Genomic DNA, 14,823 nt, shown 5'->3' on the forward strand with positions numbered 1-14,823 from the left:
GCTGTAAATGGTTTTTTTCCCTGATGACTATAACCTAGTTCAGTGGTTTTTTAACTTGCAGGGGTATCTTCTCCCGCAGAGGACGTGTGACAATATCTGGGCACATTTTGGGGTGTCGCAACTGGGGTTTCTTTCCTACAGGATCTAGCGGGTGAGAGCTAGGGAGGCTGCAGGGGTCAGACTGACCCCCCCCAACAAAATACTGCCTGATCTGAAAATGTCAGCAGTGTGAGTGGGGGGAACCCCATCAGCTCTACTGGGTTATAACTCAAACTGTAGCACAAATATCCAGGTGCTCCTGTTGAAATAAATAAATGACCGAATGAATAAATTTCACCAGCAGAATTCCAAATAATGCAGGTAGATATGATAGCTCGAGGAGGTGGAGTGTCCCTCCCCACTCAGTAACTGTAAGCTTCCTCCAAAGCAGGCAGTATGGTGCGGGGGGGACAGGAGGAGGCAGCCGCAGGGTGGGGGGCCAGGGAACACTCGTCCAGCCACACCAGCGAAGGTGAGGTCATGGCCGTGGTGAGTCAGGCATATCGCTGACACAATGGGACAACGAGGGTACTTTGTCTCTCTGGTTTCCACCATCACTCATCACTCCAATCTAGTCTTGAGAAAACCATGCAACAAGTCCCCCCCAACCCGACCCCCAAGAAGGGACGTTCTTCCAATTTCTGAACAGTTGAGTAAAAATGGTCACAGTCGGGGGGGGGTCCCCAAGAGACCCAATGACCACACAAAAGCTACGTCGTGACTGGGAACCTGGAGCCAAGAAGGGGGCGTGGGAGAGACTAGGGGACCGTGAAGCAGGTCTGGTTGGTTAATTGTGACAAACGGACCACACTAATGTAACACGTGACTAATGGTGGAAACCAGCCGTGAGGCATCTGGGACAGTCCTCTACCAACTCCACAACTCCCCTGTAAATCGACATCTACTCTACGACCAAAACCTTATTTAAAACAGAAAGAACACCCTCCTTTCTCTGTCTGCCTCCGGCCCACTGTCAACTCCATGCAACTCCGCTAATGTCCACTGGATGACAATGGAAGGTAAGTCCCAGGGACAGATGTCACAGAGCTCGCTGGGGTTTGGGGACAGCTGGCACGCACCTCCTTCCCAATGGGTTCCTCGTGAAGGAAATACCTGCGCCCATGAGATGTGCTCTTAGAGCCACAGGCAGCCCTTCCCCACCGCCTGCAGAGACAGCAGGTAGACACGAGAGCCAGCGGGAGCCTCCCCAGAGTCCCTGCACCTGTTGTGAGCATGAGAAATGCAGAGGAAGGACTCACAGCCAGGGGTGGGAACAGGTGCTTGCAGCAGGTTGTTCTGTCCACCATCTCTCAGACACCGACCAGTGTCCCCATCTCTTATTAATGCTTGAGACCATCATATATACCCTGCAAGCCCTTTATTTATTTATTTTTCCATAAATAAGTCAGACTGGAATTGATGACCAGCAATGAAAAATATCGCTGGCTGTACCAGGGCATACTTTACCTGAAACAGACTAAGAAAAGGACCCGATTCTAGGTCAGGGCAGGTTTAAAGCTGCAGCCTTCGAGGGAATGAAGTTCAGGGCCAATCTCAAGCCACCACATTAAGTCCTAACAAGCTTAGAATTCCACAAAGTGGGCATCGCAAAATGCCAGTGAAGATCTTTCAAGCCTGATCCAACCCAGGCCGGGTTCTGCCCTCATCAAATACTCTTATCATCTTCTCCTGCTGCCGCCATCCTAACTCTCATCTTCCCAAGAACATTGCCTCAGTAACAATGTCTTCTTTGGAGACAGCCATGTGACCCCATGCTGGACACATTGTCCTCCACACACTCAAGGTTAAACGGCAAAGACCTGAGTCACGTATACGCATTCATTCCTAATAACCACGGGTCCACTCACTCATTCCTTCATTCAACGGATTTAAGAAGGTCTCTGACTTAAGAAAAGCCCCTGTTCTTCAGCGTTCCAGACCTTTCCACCAGCACTTCCTGCAGCTTTCAGAACTAAGCTCATGCTATGCAAATATTTGGTTCTAGCCCCGCACTCAGATCTGATGGCCAGGACCCCATTCAAACTGATGTCCTGTGGGGAAAAGGAACAGAAGATTGGGGGGCGGGGTTTGAGAGAGAGCCCACTTCTTTTCTTCCTCCAGACACACAATCGGGTGATTAGAGACCTAGGTTGCTTCTGAAATTGGCTCTCTGTGGGGGGGGGGGGGGGGGAAACGGGACAGAACTCGAGGTGAGAACATGAAGAAAGGGCCCAAGTGCCGTGGGATGCTTCAGTTGTTCACTTGAAGGAAAACATTTTCTGAAATTAAAAGGGATCTTTAGATGTCTAAGGAATGAAAGCATTTGCTTTTCTTCTTTTGTGGAGGTTTGCTTGGGAAGACAGCAGCTGCAGGAGGGAGCGGGATTCATAAGATGACAAACAGTCCCACCCAGCTTCTCTGCTTCTCCGCTGTTAACACGCACACCTGTGCACGCACACACACGGACAAATATGCATACTCATGCACACACTCACGCATATGCACACACCCATGCACACATAAGCACACACTTGCCTTCACACATGCCACATATGCACACATCCATGTGCACACATATGGACACTCCCACCTATACAAACATGCACATACTTGTCTGCACACAAACATGAACACACATATGCACACATGCACACATGCAAATGCAGACATATGCATGCCATGTACACACCCGTCTGCACACAGGCACACATACACACACTTATGCACGCCATTCACACTCACCTGCACACACATGTGCACACACATCACATATGCACACTCCTACATGCACACACTTGCCTCACACACATGCACATATGCACACCCACCTGCACACACAGGCATGCACTTGTTTGCCCATATCCACACATATGCACACCATGCACACACCCACCTGCACACACATGCACACTCCCACCTGCACACACACACAGATACTGTTTTAAACTACCCTTACTGGTGATTTGCAGGGCAAACTGGATTCCTAGAACTGAAGGCCTGTGCATTAGCCACGGTGTCACCCTCAGGTCGCAGGCACAGAAACAGCTGGGGCAGTTACTGACTGCCTTCTAGGAAGTCAATGGTTATCAGCAAAGAGCTCAAATGTCAGCTGCTGTATGGTGGGGAGGGCTCCCTCCAGTTGGTGGCACTTAATTTAGTCCCCCTCCCATCCGTGGTCATCCTTAAGTGACTGTGCATGTCCAGCTGACACATGACCTATAAAACATTAGCCTACCCCTGACCACGTTAGCATGTCAACACAGAATGTCTAGAAACAAAAATCACGCACTCAGAGAAAAGCACCCAAGGATATGTGGCTGGAGCGTGCAGGGTTATTAGGACCAGATGGCCAGACAGAGTGGAGCCGGACCCATTCTAAGTATCTGGAAACTACGCTAAATTAGTGTGAAATGGACTTCATTAAAAAAGAAATAGTGTTTTATTATTTTCTAATTAGGAGAATTCAAACACAATGCTACGAGCATGACCAGACCCACGTTCACTTCCAGCCGTTGTCACAAACCCCTAGGACTTGCTCGTCATGAAAGCATTTCAAGTTTGCAGCCAGCGCGTCCTTACTGCTGCTCAGGGGACAGAAAGTGTCCCACCTCACCGGGGTCAACACACATTCATGAACTATCAATTTCACTATTACCTGCACTGAGAAACTGGATCTTTTCTTTACAAATTTCTAACTGGCCAACTCTGAAACAAGTATACTTTTGCCATGCATTCAAAATTCTCAAACCCTTGACATCTAGGTATAGGGTGACCACATCTAGGAGTTTCAGAATGTGTTTGTTTCTGTGCCTGCAAAGATCTGGACTCCTTAGATGACACGGCTCAACAAAGCAAATCTCTGCTGGCTTGGTGGCAGCTTGCCAATGACGAAACTGTCCTCAGGACTCCGCTGCCCACGTTTTAATGTGCAATGGGTAGTCATCAGGAACAAAGCCTTCCGGGAAGTTTAATGGGACACATACAACTGCCTCCCCAAAAGACTGGAAACAGATATCATCTCCTGGAGATTTGGGGTTTTCACCCTGGGTCCAGGAATTCAACAACCAGCCATTGGCAAACCTACAGGATGGCAGAGGGTCCAAAATCAGGCAAGAACAAAGCTCTCCTTATTCCAAACCTTTGGTTTCTATCAGCAAAACAGTTCCCTCCATAAGCAACCATCGCCACAAAGAACATGATATAACACCGTCAATCCTGAAAAAGCAGAGCACAAAGCCAGCAAACCGTGCAGAGAGTGTGTGAGCAGCTGAATCCCAGGCTGATTCCAGAGGACAGAAGGAGAGCTAATGAGGCCTCAGCCCTGCCAATGTGTTTCTGTGGCCTAAATCCCCAGGGGTCAGTCCCCTGATGCACCATCAGCCTAAGCCAAAGGTCTGTACCTGCCAAGAATCAGCCACATCCAATCATTAGATGAATGTGGCGCATGGGTTTCTGTGTCTTTAGTTAAGATTAAAAGGTCACAATCAGCAAAGTGTAAATGTGCAAGGTACAAGTGAAAGAATGACTCCTTTCTGAAACTCCCCCAACCCCTAACAAAAACAAAGAGAAAGGAGAATAAAGAAAAAGCAGATCTGAAGTCCACAGGGAGAAGGACGAGAGAAATGACCCTCGGGCATGAACTTTAAACCCCACACGGAAACTGTGTGTCACGGACAGAAACATCCTCTCTGCTGGGGTCATTGCAGGTGTTGTACGTGGCATGTGAGACCAAGTTTCCGTGTTGGGTAACAATGTCCTTAAGATGCTTTTAGGAAGACCCAGTCACACAGACACCCAGGGACCTGTGCAGCAAAGCTGTCTTGTGTTTGAAACAAACAGAAAACGGTTTCATGAAAATCCCATCAAGCCAAAGCAAGGAGCTGCTCTCACATATTCCCAGAGTGATAATGAACCCATTTTTCCCCCAAAGTGCACAGTACTCATCTTAAATGTCTCGTCTTTGGTATTTTCTTATGTAAGCTACTCAACAAATGCTACAGTAGATGCTTCACGCGCTATGCTCTTTTATATTTTGAACACTGAGCTCTATTTCCGGAGAGAAACAAACTAAGGGAGTTCGATACCATATCAGACTTAGAACTCGCAGGCTGGGAATAGATCTGAGTTGGCAGAACTATCCTCTCTCCTTCAGACAACTGTTGGAATCCCATTTGCCGACGCGACTGTGAGCTCTTGGACTCCCGGAGGCTCAAAGGGCCTGGCGGGACCACCCCCGCATTCCTCAGACTTCTGATGAGACCCCAGTCTCAGGTGAGGGGCGCAGATTCACATCCCCCGAGCTGCTCCAGGAGGGTCTGGCTTATCCTGGACATCAGAACGTCTTTACCACCGAACTGCCAGCCACCTGGGAAAGAGCAAACCTTTCTCTCCATCCCACCCTGACAAGGGGCTTTAGGAAATTTAGAAGGCGTCCCACCTCCGGTGGTGTGAACGCAGCTCTTGGGGCCGGAGAGTGGGGGGCTGGAGGCAGGGACAGGTGCTCCAGGGGACTCACCTGAGCGTGAAGCGATCGGCGCTGCAGTTTCGGGACACGGCCACGGGGAAGGTGAGCACGTCACCCTGCCTGGCCGTGCGCGCCGAGTACAGGATGGCCACGTTGCTGTCCAGACGCAGTTCCCTCAATGCCGGCCGGCTGCCCGTCTGGTAGAGGAAGACACTCCCGATCCTTTGCAGGTGGGGCACGGCCTCGTCCAGCCCGTCCTTCCCCGACCGGACGGTGTTGCCCTTCCGGACGTCGCCGCCCGTGCAGTCCTCGTGTGCGTCCCCTGGCTGCACGGAGTAGTAGAGCTCCACGGGGCTCCCCTCGGGCGGCCCGGGTGCCTTCTTCCTCCCAGCCACCACGCTGGGGGGCCCGAACCAGGTGGCGAGCAGCTCCAGCTGGGCCACGCACAGCCCCAGGGCCCCCTGCAGCCGGCAGCCGGCCCGCACCTCCCGGGTCTCGCGGAAGGCAAACAGGCGCAGGCACGGCAGCCTCTCGCCGGGGCTCGGGGCTGCCCAGTCCCGGCCCAGCAGGTGGAACAGCACCTGTACCTTGGGCCGGCTCAGGTACACCTTGTCCCGCAGGATGTGTGCCTTCAGCTTCCAGTTGAGGGAAAACTTGTTGGTGAATCCGAAGGGGCTGGAAGGCAGCATCAGGTCCTGGGGCACCACCTGCTCGATGGAGAAGGGCCCGTAGCTGGCATTCAGCACGGGCAGCCGCTTGGCCTTGTAAATCAGGAAGGACTCCACACGGGACTGCAGGCTGGAGTTGCGCATGATGTCCTGGTTGGCCTCCTTCAGGAAGAAGGACACGTCAGCGTTGTTGATGTGGTAGGTCACGGGGAGGTAGGTGGGCAGCAAGGAGAACCTCTGGATGCTCTCCAGGACCCCTCGGCTCTCGGTCACTGTCAGGAGGGAATCGGAGCGCAGGCATTAGGAACCTAGGCCCGTGCTAACGAGCCATACTCCCCCTGTCTTCCTACCCCTTGTCACCCATCGCCATCTTCGTCCCAACCCTGCCACTGTCTCCAAACCTTACACGATCCACTCACCGGATCGTAAGTATGTTGCTTTTACGGTGGGGTCCTGCCTACGACGTGCTCTCTTTTTGCTGAAAGGAGCGATCACGCAGGGTTAGGGAAGACCTCAGAGCACGCCAGCATCAACAGAGGAGGCTGTCCCTGTTAACGCCACCAGACAGACCGAGACCAGGAGCAGAAATAACTTACACAGCAAGGGCGCTGATGCTGCGTGCACATCCCGCCCGACCCTCTCTGTTCCACATTCCATCCGGGACACACGCTCCATGTAAGGACACTTTAGCCACTGGGGAACAATAAAAGACTTGGGGAGAAGGTGAATGAAGACGGGCGTTCACAATCACCTGAGTCACACATGGCCCTCGGGGTTCAGCTGAGATGCAAAGCCCAGAAGCATGTGCAGGAAGGAGCCTCTGGGAGGGGACCTGACCGTGTCCTGTCGGGCCCCAGTGTGTCAGACACGCACCCCTTGTCCCCAGGAGACATGTCTTTTTCATTACACCCGTATCCTCCCTGAAAACTGTTTTTATCCCAGAGCACAAAAGGTAGTCTTTTTTTTCCCCTTACTGAACATATCCCTTGATCAGAGGGGGAGGGAAAAAAAAAAAACCAAACTGCTATTTTTACAGTATGCCTTATTTTCTGTAAGAAAAACACAGACATAGAAATTTCACAATGCAAGAACCAATTTAACGGGTTTTAGAAATGGAAATTATTGGCTTTGGGTACACTGACTTTCTAGGCACAGTTCCACAAGCTGTACAAAGCCCTGCTCATTAGTAGCCCTGTGATTCTCTCTGGTTATTCTGCAGTGAAAGCAACCGGGGCCCTGACCTGCATTGTGCTAACCAGCTTCGAAGGCCCCCGGGAACACGTGTTCTGAGCCTTAAAGCCCACCTGAGTGGAAAACCCAGCAGCGGCTATCTGAGAGTGCAAGAGAGAGCGAGAACTCCAAGACGGGGTCCCATGCACGGCTTTGCTGCACATGCTCCCAGGTGACAGGCCAGTCCCTGAACCCCCTGCCTATCCCCCCGGGGCTGGCGTGCAGCATGAGGGCCCCACCAGGGCATCAACGCCCTGTCCAGCTGCGACACGGCAGGGCACAACACAGCAGGTGAGGGTCCAGGCCAACCCTAACTGAGTCCTTCCCCAAGGAAGTAGTCACAGTCTGTGTTGTGCTGAACCGCTGGAAACTGCAGAGTGAGCCATTTGGGCTGACTCCTATGGTGATTCCGTGTGGTTTAACCTAATAAATAGGAATTTCTTTCCCCCAAATCAAAATATCAAAGGTATAACCAGATACTTCATTCCTTAACAGGATGATGTTCTTGAAACTTCCTGGAAATCACTCCGGATTCGTGTTTCCTACACTCCTGTACTTGGCAGTGTGAGTTTTAGTGAAAGCAAAAAACAGGGGTGGGTTTTCTGCTAAAGTTCTGCACCTTAGGCTTCAAGGTTTCCCTGGGTGCCCCTCCACCCTGCCATTCCCCGAGGGGCGTTATGTAGTCACTTCTCCGGAATGCTTCCCGGGACCAGTCCTGGGTCCTTTGCTCCACATTTTTGCAGTTCCTAGCGGAGCGCCTGGAAAATACCAGGTCCTGAATAAATATCTGATACATGCATGAATGAATGCATCGACAAAGGAATTATGACATTAGTATGACAAAGAGCGGATTATATTATTAAAGCAGGATTTGGGATGCTGTGTTCTCTCTGCCATCTGTCTATAATTAGAATCCTCGACCCCATCAAGAGCTCCACGTAACTGTAGCTTCTCCACGCAACGAGAACACTAAGAAGACCAACATCAATGTCTCCTGATTTTTAAAAATACACCGGGCGCAGCTCAGAACAACTGCCTCGAGCCATCTCAAACCAGCTTCTCATTCATTCCAGAAAGTGCCAAGACCAAACCATGAAGTTGCAGATCATTCATGATCCATACTAGACACTAAGGCCATGCGAAATCTCCCGTCCAACACTGGACTCCTACTCCTTAAAGACACCAATCTTAATTGTGCAACTAATTACATATTCTAAGGACAATGACCCTGGGTCTTCTGACTTTATTTGGGAAAGGAATAGGGGGTCACTGCAAACATCCTTGAAAGAGAAGTCATTTCTAAGCTTTCTTGCACAGATGGCCCATTTGTCTTTTTCCTGGTATCTGACCTCAATGTTTATTGCTTAAAATTAAGGGCTCCAAATTGGCCCAAAACTCAGGGTATTTACTTATACTTCCTTTATTCTTTTTTTTTTTTAAACAAAACTGCAAAAATAATGCCAGTTCTGTTCCACAATGCATAGAATGGACTAAGAAGCAAAACTAATTACCCTTGAATCCCCAACAGGGGCGGCTCTTATAACCTACAAACACCAATTCTACATAAACATGAGGAAGATGTCAGATAACCAGTAAATCTCAATTAATAACCCATTAGGGAAAAAATTACATTTGATTTCAAGGCCATGGCCTTAAACACTAATCTGAAGGAAAGCGGTATGTTCCCATCTTAGAGCAATTTACTGGCGTTGGAGAGATTTTATATTAATTTTAGCGTTTCTGAAACATAATTTTTTCCCTAAACAGTACTTTTACGAAAGACGGGGAAGATGGCAATTTGAGGACCAAACTTTACATATCCCCCCGGGCTGACCAGAAAGTGGAACCTGAGGGGATGGGGCAGCAGCAGGTAAAGGATTCTCACCTGTGCTGAACGTGAAGTTTGGGATGCCAGGCAGGAGCCACAGGGATTCCTGAGAGGTCACACGAGACACCACGTGCAAAAAAAAACACGGCACAGATAAGGCTGCCCACTAAAATACAGGAACCCAATTAAGTCTCAATTTCCAATAAACAGAAACATCACAGGGGCATGTGTGTAAGAGAAAGTATATAAATTTGTTGTTGATTTGAGATTCAAATGCCCTGGGGAATCCCCTATTTTTATTTGCTAAGTCTGGCAACCCTAAGCATGAGGTCATAAAAAGAAAACAGCCGGCAGCCTAGAGGAACTCCCCTGATGTATCTAAGAGCAAAATGGTGCTGAGGCTGGCGGGCAACTTTTGCAGTGAGCTGAGTTCAAAGACCCACGAGGAAGCCTGGCCACCTACACGGAAAGCCCCAAGGAGTCAGGGTATCTCGCTAACAAGGAACAGGAGGTGTGACATCGCCTCCCTACACTCTGGGGATGGGTCCAGGCCAACCCTAACCGAGTCCAGAGCCCAGGAACTTTTGGGCCCTGGGTCCCCTGCTGGGAGTATCAATAAGCCCGATGCACCTCCACAGGGCTCAGAGCTCACACTACAAGCCGCAGGGGCACGGCACACAAACACAGGCTCAGCAGCCCCTCCGGGTGGATGCTTGTTGGGAACTCTAATAGGAGCAAGGGAAACCAGGGACGAAGAGAACACCCTCTGTTCTGTGGAGGGAAATTGCCCCGCAAAAGACGACCCTCGTATAAGGACAGCAAAAGAGAAAAAGCAAATAAACAAAACGCAGAAGAGGAATGGGACCTCATCACAAAAGGTGCCAAATAAAAGGAAAACATTTAAGAAGGCATTTGAGAGGCGGGGGAACAATATAGCTTTGCAGAATATTCACCAAAGAACATGGAAATGCATTTTACACGGAACAACTTTCAAGCCCTCCACCATCCAGACCACACAGGCTCTTTGTTACTTCTAATGCAATAAAGGGTAAGAGAAAAGAAGATCTGACAGTATTAAAAGTAAGGGATTTAAAATGGTTCCAGAGGCAATAAAACAGATTTGAAAAAGCAGAAAATTGAATTTATCAAATGAGATGGGGAACTTTGGAAGCTTTCCCTAAAGGTAAATGTTAAAGACAAAGAAATAAAAACAGCGGCGGCCAGGCTGCCCACTCATGAGTCACACATCAGTTGTTCAACAAAGATAGTGGGGCTTCTTGGAAAGATACCAGAAAAACCCAAAAGCAGCATCATAGAAAGACAACAGAGAAGAGAAAACATTCCTGATTGTAAAAAATAAATACTTCACCAAATTCCAAGAAAACAGAGAGCACCACCACTTTAGCTCTCTCCTGAAGACACTTTTTATTACTTTCTTCGTAAAGAGTTGACACAATATTGCATTGGTTTCAGCTGTAACAACGGTGATTCTACAAGCTTGTCACTCCTGTTGCACTCGCCATGAGTGTGTCACCAGGTAACACTACACGAGACATTTGTTAATGTCAACAACAAAAAGAATTATTTATCCTTGAGGAAATCACATCCCTCCAGACCAAATGAAGATGACTTCACTGTGCAGAAGAGTCTAACTCGTTTAGAACAGCGAAGCCCCAGGATGCGGCAGCCAGCCCACAGGAAGGAGGTTGATGGGGAAACCATGCAGACATGCATGTTTGCTGTGACCTTGTCCAAGATCAGCAAGCATCAGGGGTGAGAAGAGGTAAAGGTAGGGAGAGGCAGTAACAGGCAGATGACTTTACAGAGAGCTGCACCCTACAAGACCCTGTGGACTCCAGAACGTTCTGGAAGCCACAGACGGAGATGTGCCTCCAGGAACTTGGATTTGAGAGTATTCAAGATGACAGACCCAAATCAAAGTCCCTAACTGCCTCAGCTCACTCGCCTTGCCCCGTCCCACTCCTGAACACGATGGTTACCCTACGCAGAGAGGAATAATCAACAGTCCGCGCCTCCTTCCCTCCCAACCCCACACCTAACACATCTTCAGCTGGTTTCCTGCCCTCCACCTAGAAAACAGAACTCACCAGAAAGGAACCCTGCAGGAAATTGGTTCAGACCCATCTTTATATATATACTTATATATATCTGTGTACAGATATAGATACAGATATGTAAATATAATGTATGTATCTAGACATATACACATACATAGATATATATAATGGGTCCATGTCCTTGACAACCCTCACCAAAAACCCATCCTTGTCAACTACACCTCAATTGAAAGAAAAAAATCCTCACGCACCGGCAACTTTCTGCCTCAAGCTTCTACATCAGTTTTTTCTCCTTGTGAACTGGGTAAGTCCCTTCGATACTAAAAATATTGTAATGCTTTATATATCATGTTGAAATAATGTTATTTGAAAATAGAGTGTACTCAAACTTCAAAAACAAAACACCCTGGTCTTCAAGTCCTCCCTACTTACCACCTCGTCTCACTGCTTCTAGTCATATTCCTAAGCATGCACATATCCGCCACGAGAAATATGCACACAGACGTGATTAGATTTACATCAATGACTGCAGACACACACAGGCACCCACACACCCACACAAACACACGTGGTCGTCTATGGTCACTGCCATAGGTTCAATAATGTTGCCCCAAAACATATCCACAACCTGACCCCCGAACCGGGGAATCTGTGACCTTTCATGACAAAGGGGGCTTTGCCGATGGGATACAGTTCAAGATTTTGAGATGGGGAGATTACCCTGGATTATCCAGGTGTGCCCAAGGTCATCACAAGGACCCAAATAAGGGAAAGACAGGAGGTCAGAGAAGAGAGAAGATGCCCCTTGCTAGCTCTGAAGTTGAAAGAAGGGGCCATGAGCCAAGGGATGGAGGCAGCCTCTGGCAGCTGGAGAGGCAGGACACTGCTCTGGGGATCAAGGTAAGACCTCTGGCCTTCCTGCATGTTTTTAAAATCATCAAAAGCATCATGTCTTTTGTTTCGTATGATTTTTTTTTTGCAGATAAGGAAACCAAGAGTCAGAGGGACCCACACCGTGGCCGAGGTAGCGTCGTGCTGGGCCTGGGGGTGGGGGTTGGTGCGGACAGGAGGCGAGCTGGTGCTCATGGGCACAGGTGACAAGAGCTGACCGTGGAGTCCTTCTGGCCTCATGTCCCATAGCGCCAGGTCATGGTCCACTATGGCAGAGCCTGCAGATCGGTTGCCACCCTCCCTGCCCCCGGCAGGAGCCAGCTGTTCTACATTTCCCTGACGGTCTGAATGCTGGGGTTTTACTCCCCATATTCTACTGTGATCCTATCACTTTGCTGCCATCCTTGTTGTTAATCCTGGAAAGGTGCCCTTGGCTCTGCGATGACTCCCACATACAGTCACACCCTACAGCTCAGCATCCATGACGTCCTGGCATTTACTGCTCTCCTCCCGGTCCAGTCTTGGCGTGTGGCTCCCACTGCACTTAACCTCCACGCCCACCAGTCTGATCATTCACCAAACACAGCCTCCCCGGCCCCTCCTTTGCTGCTCTCCCTCTCTGCGTTATAGTGGACTCCCCCTCAAAGCAAATCTCTAGCAGGAAAACTGCCATCTGTCCCGGAACACGGCCGGTGAGGGCTTCCATATCTAAGAAACCCACCCATTTACCCCACTCCAATGGCGTCTCCATGCATATGCAGCCCCCAACTCTGGTTTTTGCCTTAGCCATGGAGCAAACTCTGCTTTGCATTGCAGTAAAGTGAACTTACTTCCCCCACCAAGTCACTTACGTAATAACTATGCTCCCTTAGTTCTGGACACTGTCCTATGTGCTCCAGAAGCATGGGTGACCCTGTTAGTCTTAGCAATCCCATGTGCAACTTTATCGTCCTCACTTTACAATGAAGAAGTGGAGAGGCCGGTAGTCAGTCGAGCTATTTGCCTGCAGTCACACAGGTGGTAAGAGGCAGAGACAGTGCTCAAATCCCACAGTCTGGCTCCCTTACCACCCCACAATGTGACAATCCAGGAGTCAGTCAAGGACCCAGCCCTGTTTTGCTCATCCTTCCACATGAAGTCATACTTTTCCCAGAACGTGGCAAGAGATTGGTGGCATGATGCTTGACAGTTCCCGGTGGCCCACACAAAAGCATATTTTTAAAATTGTAGCTACCCATGTATCTCCCTTAAGGAGTATGGGAAATGATGTAATTCACACCTCAAGCCCAAGAATCATGGGCGCTACAGCTTCGGTCGACACCATGTGAAGCATTTCATGCTAATCTGTCTACAGGATTACAGGCAAAGGGCTTAAAGAACCAGCCACCGCTCAGAAGTGACATGTGCAAGGCCCCCAGACCAAACGCCAAGCTGGACATTCTGGGGGCTTAGGACGTATTCCCCAAGAGAGGACATGTTAGCTTCAGAAAAACACAAGAGCTATTCTTTGAGACCTCAGTCAGCATAACACAAGAATACTTTCAGAGACATCTGTAGAGATCTGCACACACAGCCCCCCTTCCCCGGGCACTGCCCAGGGAATCCAGGAGGAAGGTCCCGAGACGGAGATTAACACATTTCCTTTCAATGCACTGTTCTTGATTTGCTTCTAAAACCCGAATTTGTTGTTTCAGTATTTCAGAAGGGAATCAGTCCTCATATGTCAAGCACAGTTTCATGGCTTGAATGAGTCAGGAAACGGGTGTTTCGCTGCCGCTTCTCAAAGGAGCCAGATGACTGAAGGAGGTAGCCGATGGCAAAGGCAGCAGCCCCCTGTGTAGATTTAAGTGCGAGAAGCACTCTTATCTGAAGAATAATTTGTTATGGGAAACGTGTTTGGAGGCTGTGAAGTTATCGTCAAAGCAAGACACATTTCTGCCTCTCTGTCCTCGCACAGCCAAGTTGGACAAATGCTGTCCAAGGTGCTGAGACCAGTTCCAAGAGGAAGAAGGTCTCTATCTTCACGAGGAGACGTCCTGGTGAGAGGGACACATTTAAAACACCAGTAATGAGTCTGTGCAACACGATATGATGCAGCAGCAAGCCATGAAGCGAACAAAGCAGGAGTGGAGGGTGGCACGACCAAGTCAAGTCAGACTGGAGTCTAAGACGGGGAGAGGCAGCGAGGAGCTATATACATCCCCATATATATCACTCAAACTCAGGCCGTGTCAGTCTTGACATTTCACGAGCTAAATGCAAAAGCCTGGAAAACAGCAACTCAGATGGTCTCAATCAGGAACTCTCCAGCCAGGACTACTGAGGATAAACTGTCGTTGCACAAAGATGTTTTGTGCACTGCTGAATATGCATCAGCAACACTGACCTCAACCCACCAGGGGCCAGTAGAACCCCCTTGCTCAGTTGTGACAGCCATACATGTCTCCAGACATTACCAAATGTCCCCTCAGGGTATACTTGCCAGATAAACACAGGGTCTTATTTAAATATGAATTTCAGAAGAACAACAAATACTTTTCTTCCTGTAAGGGGGTCCCAAATATTGCACAGGGCATTGTTCATCTGAAAATCAAATCAATTCGTCTGTCTTTTTATTTGCTCTAC

At 49.2% G+C, this 14,823-nt stretch overlaps 1 protein-coding gene across 1 annotated transcript in view; it reads right to left on the bottom strand.

The window, feature by feature from the left end:
* TMEM132D (transmembrane protein 132D) overlaps window positions 1–14,823 on the bottom strand; it is a 597,103-nt gene that overhangs the window by 436,297 nt on the left and 145,983 nt on the right. Inside the window, exon 2 of the mRNA XM_046024139.1 lies at window positions 5,555–6,443. Coding sequence (XP_045880095.1) covers window positions 5,555–6,443 — 889 coding nt within the window. The remainder of the gene's footprint in view (window positions 1–5,554; window positions 6,444–14,823) is intronic.

The sequence above is a fragment of the Meles meles genome, chromosome 12, assembly GCF_922984935.1.
Source record: "Meles meles chromosome 12, mMelMel3.1 paternal haplotype, whole genome shotgun sequence".
Classification (NCBI taxonomy): Eukaryota; Metazoa; Chordata; class Mammalia; order Carnivora; family Mustelidae; genus Meles; species Meles meles.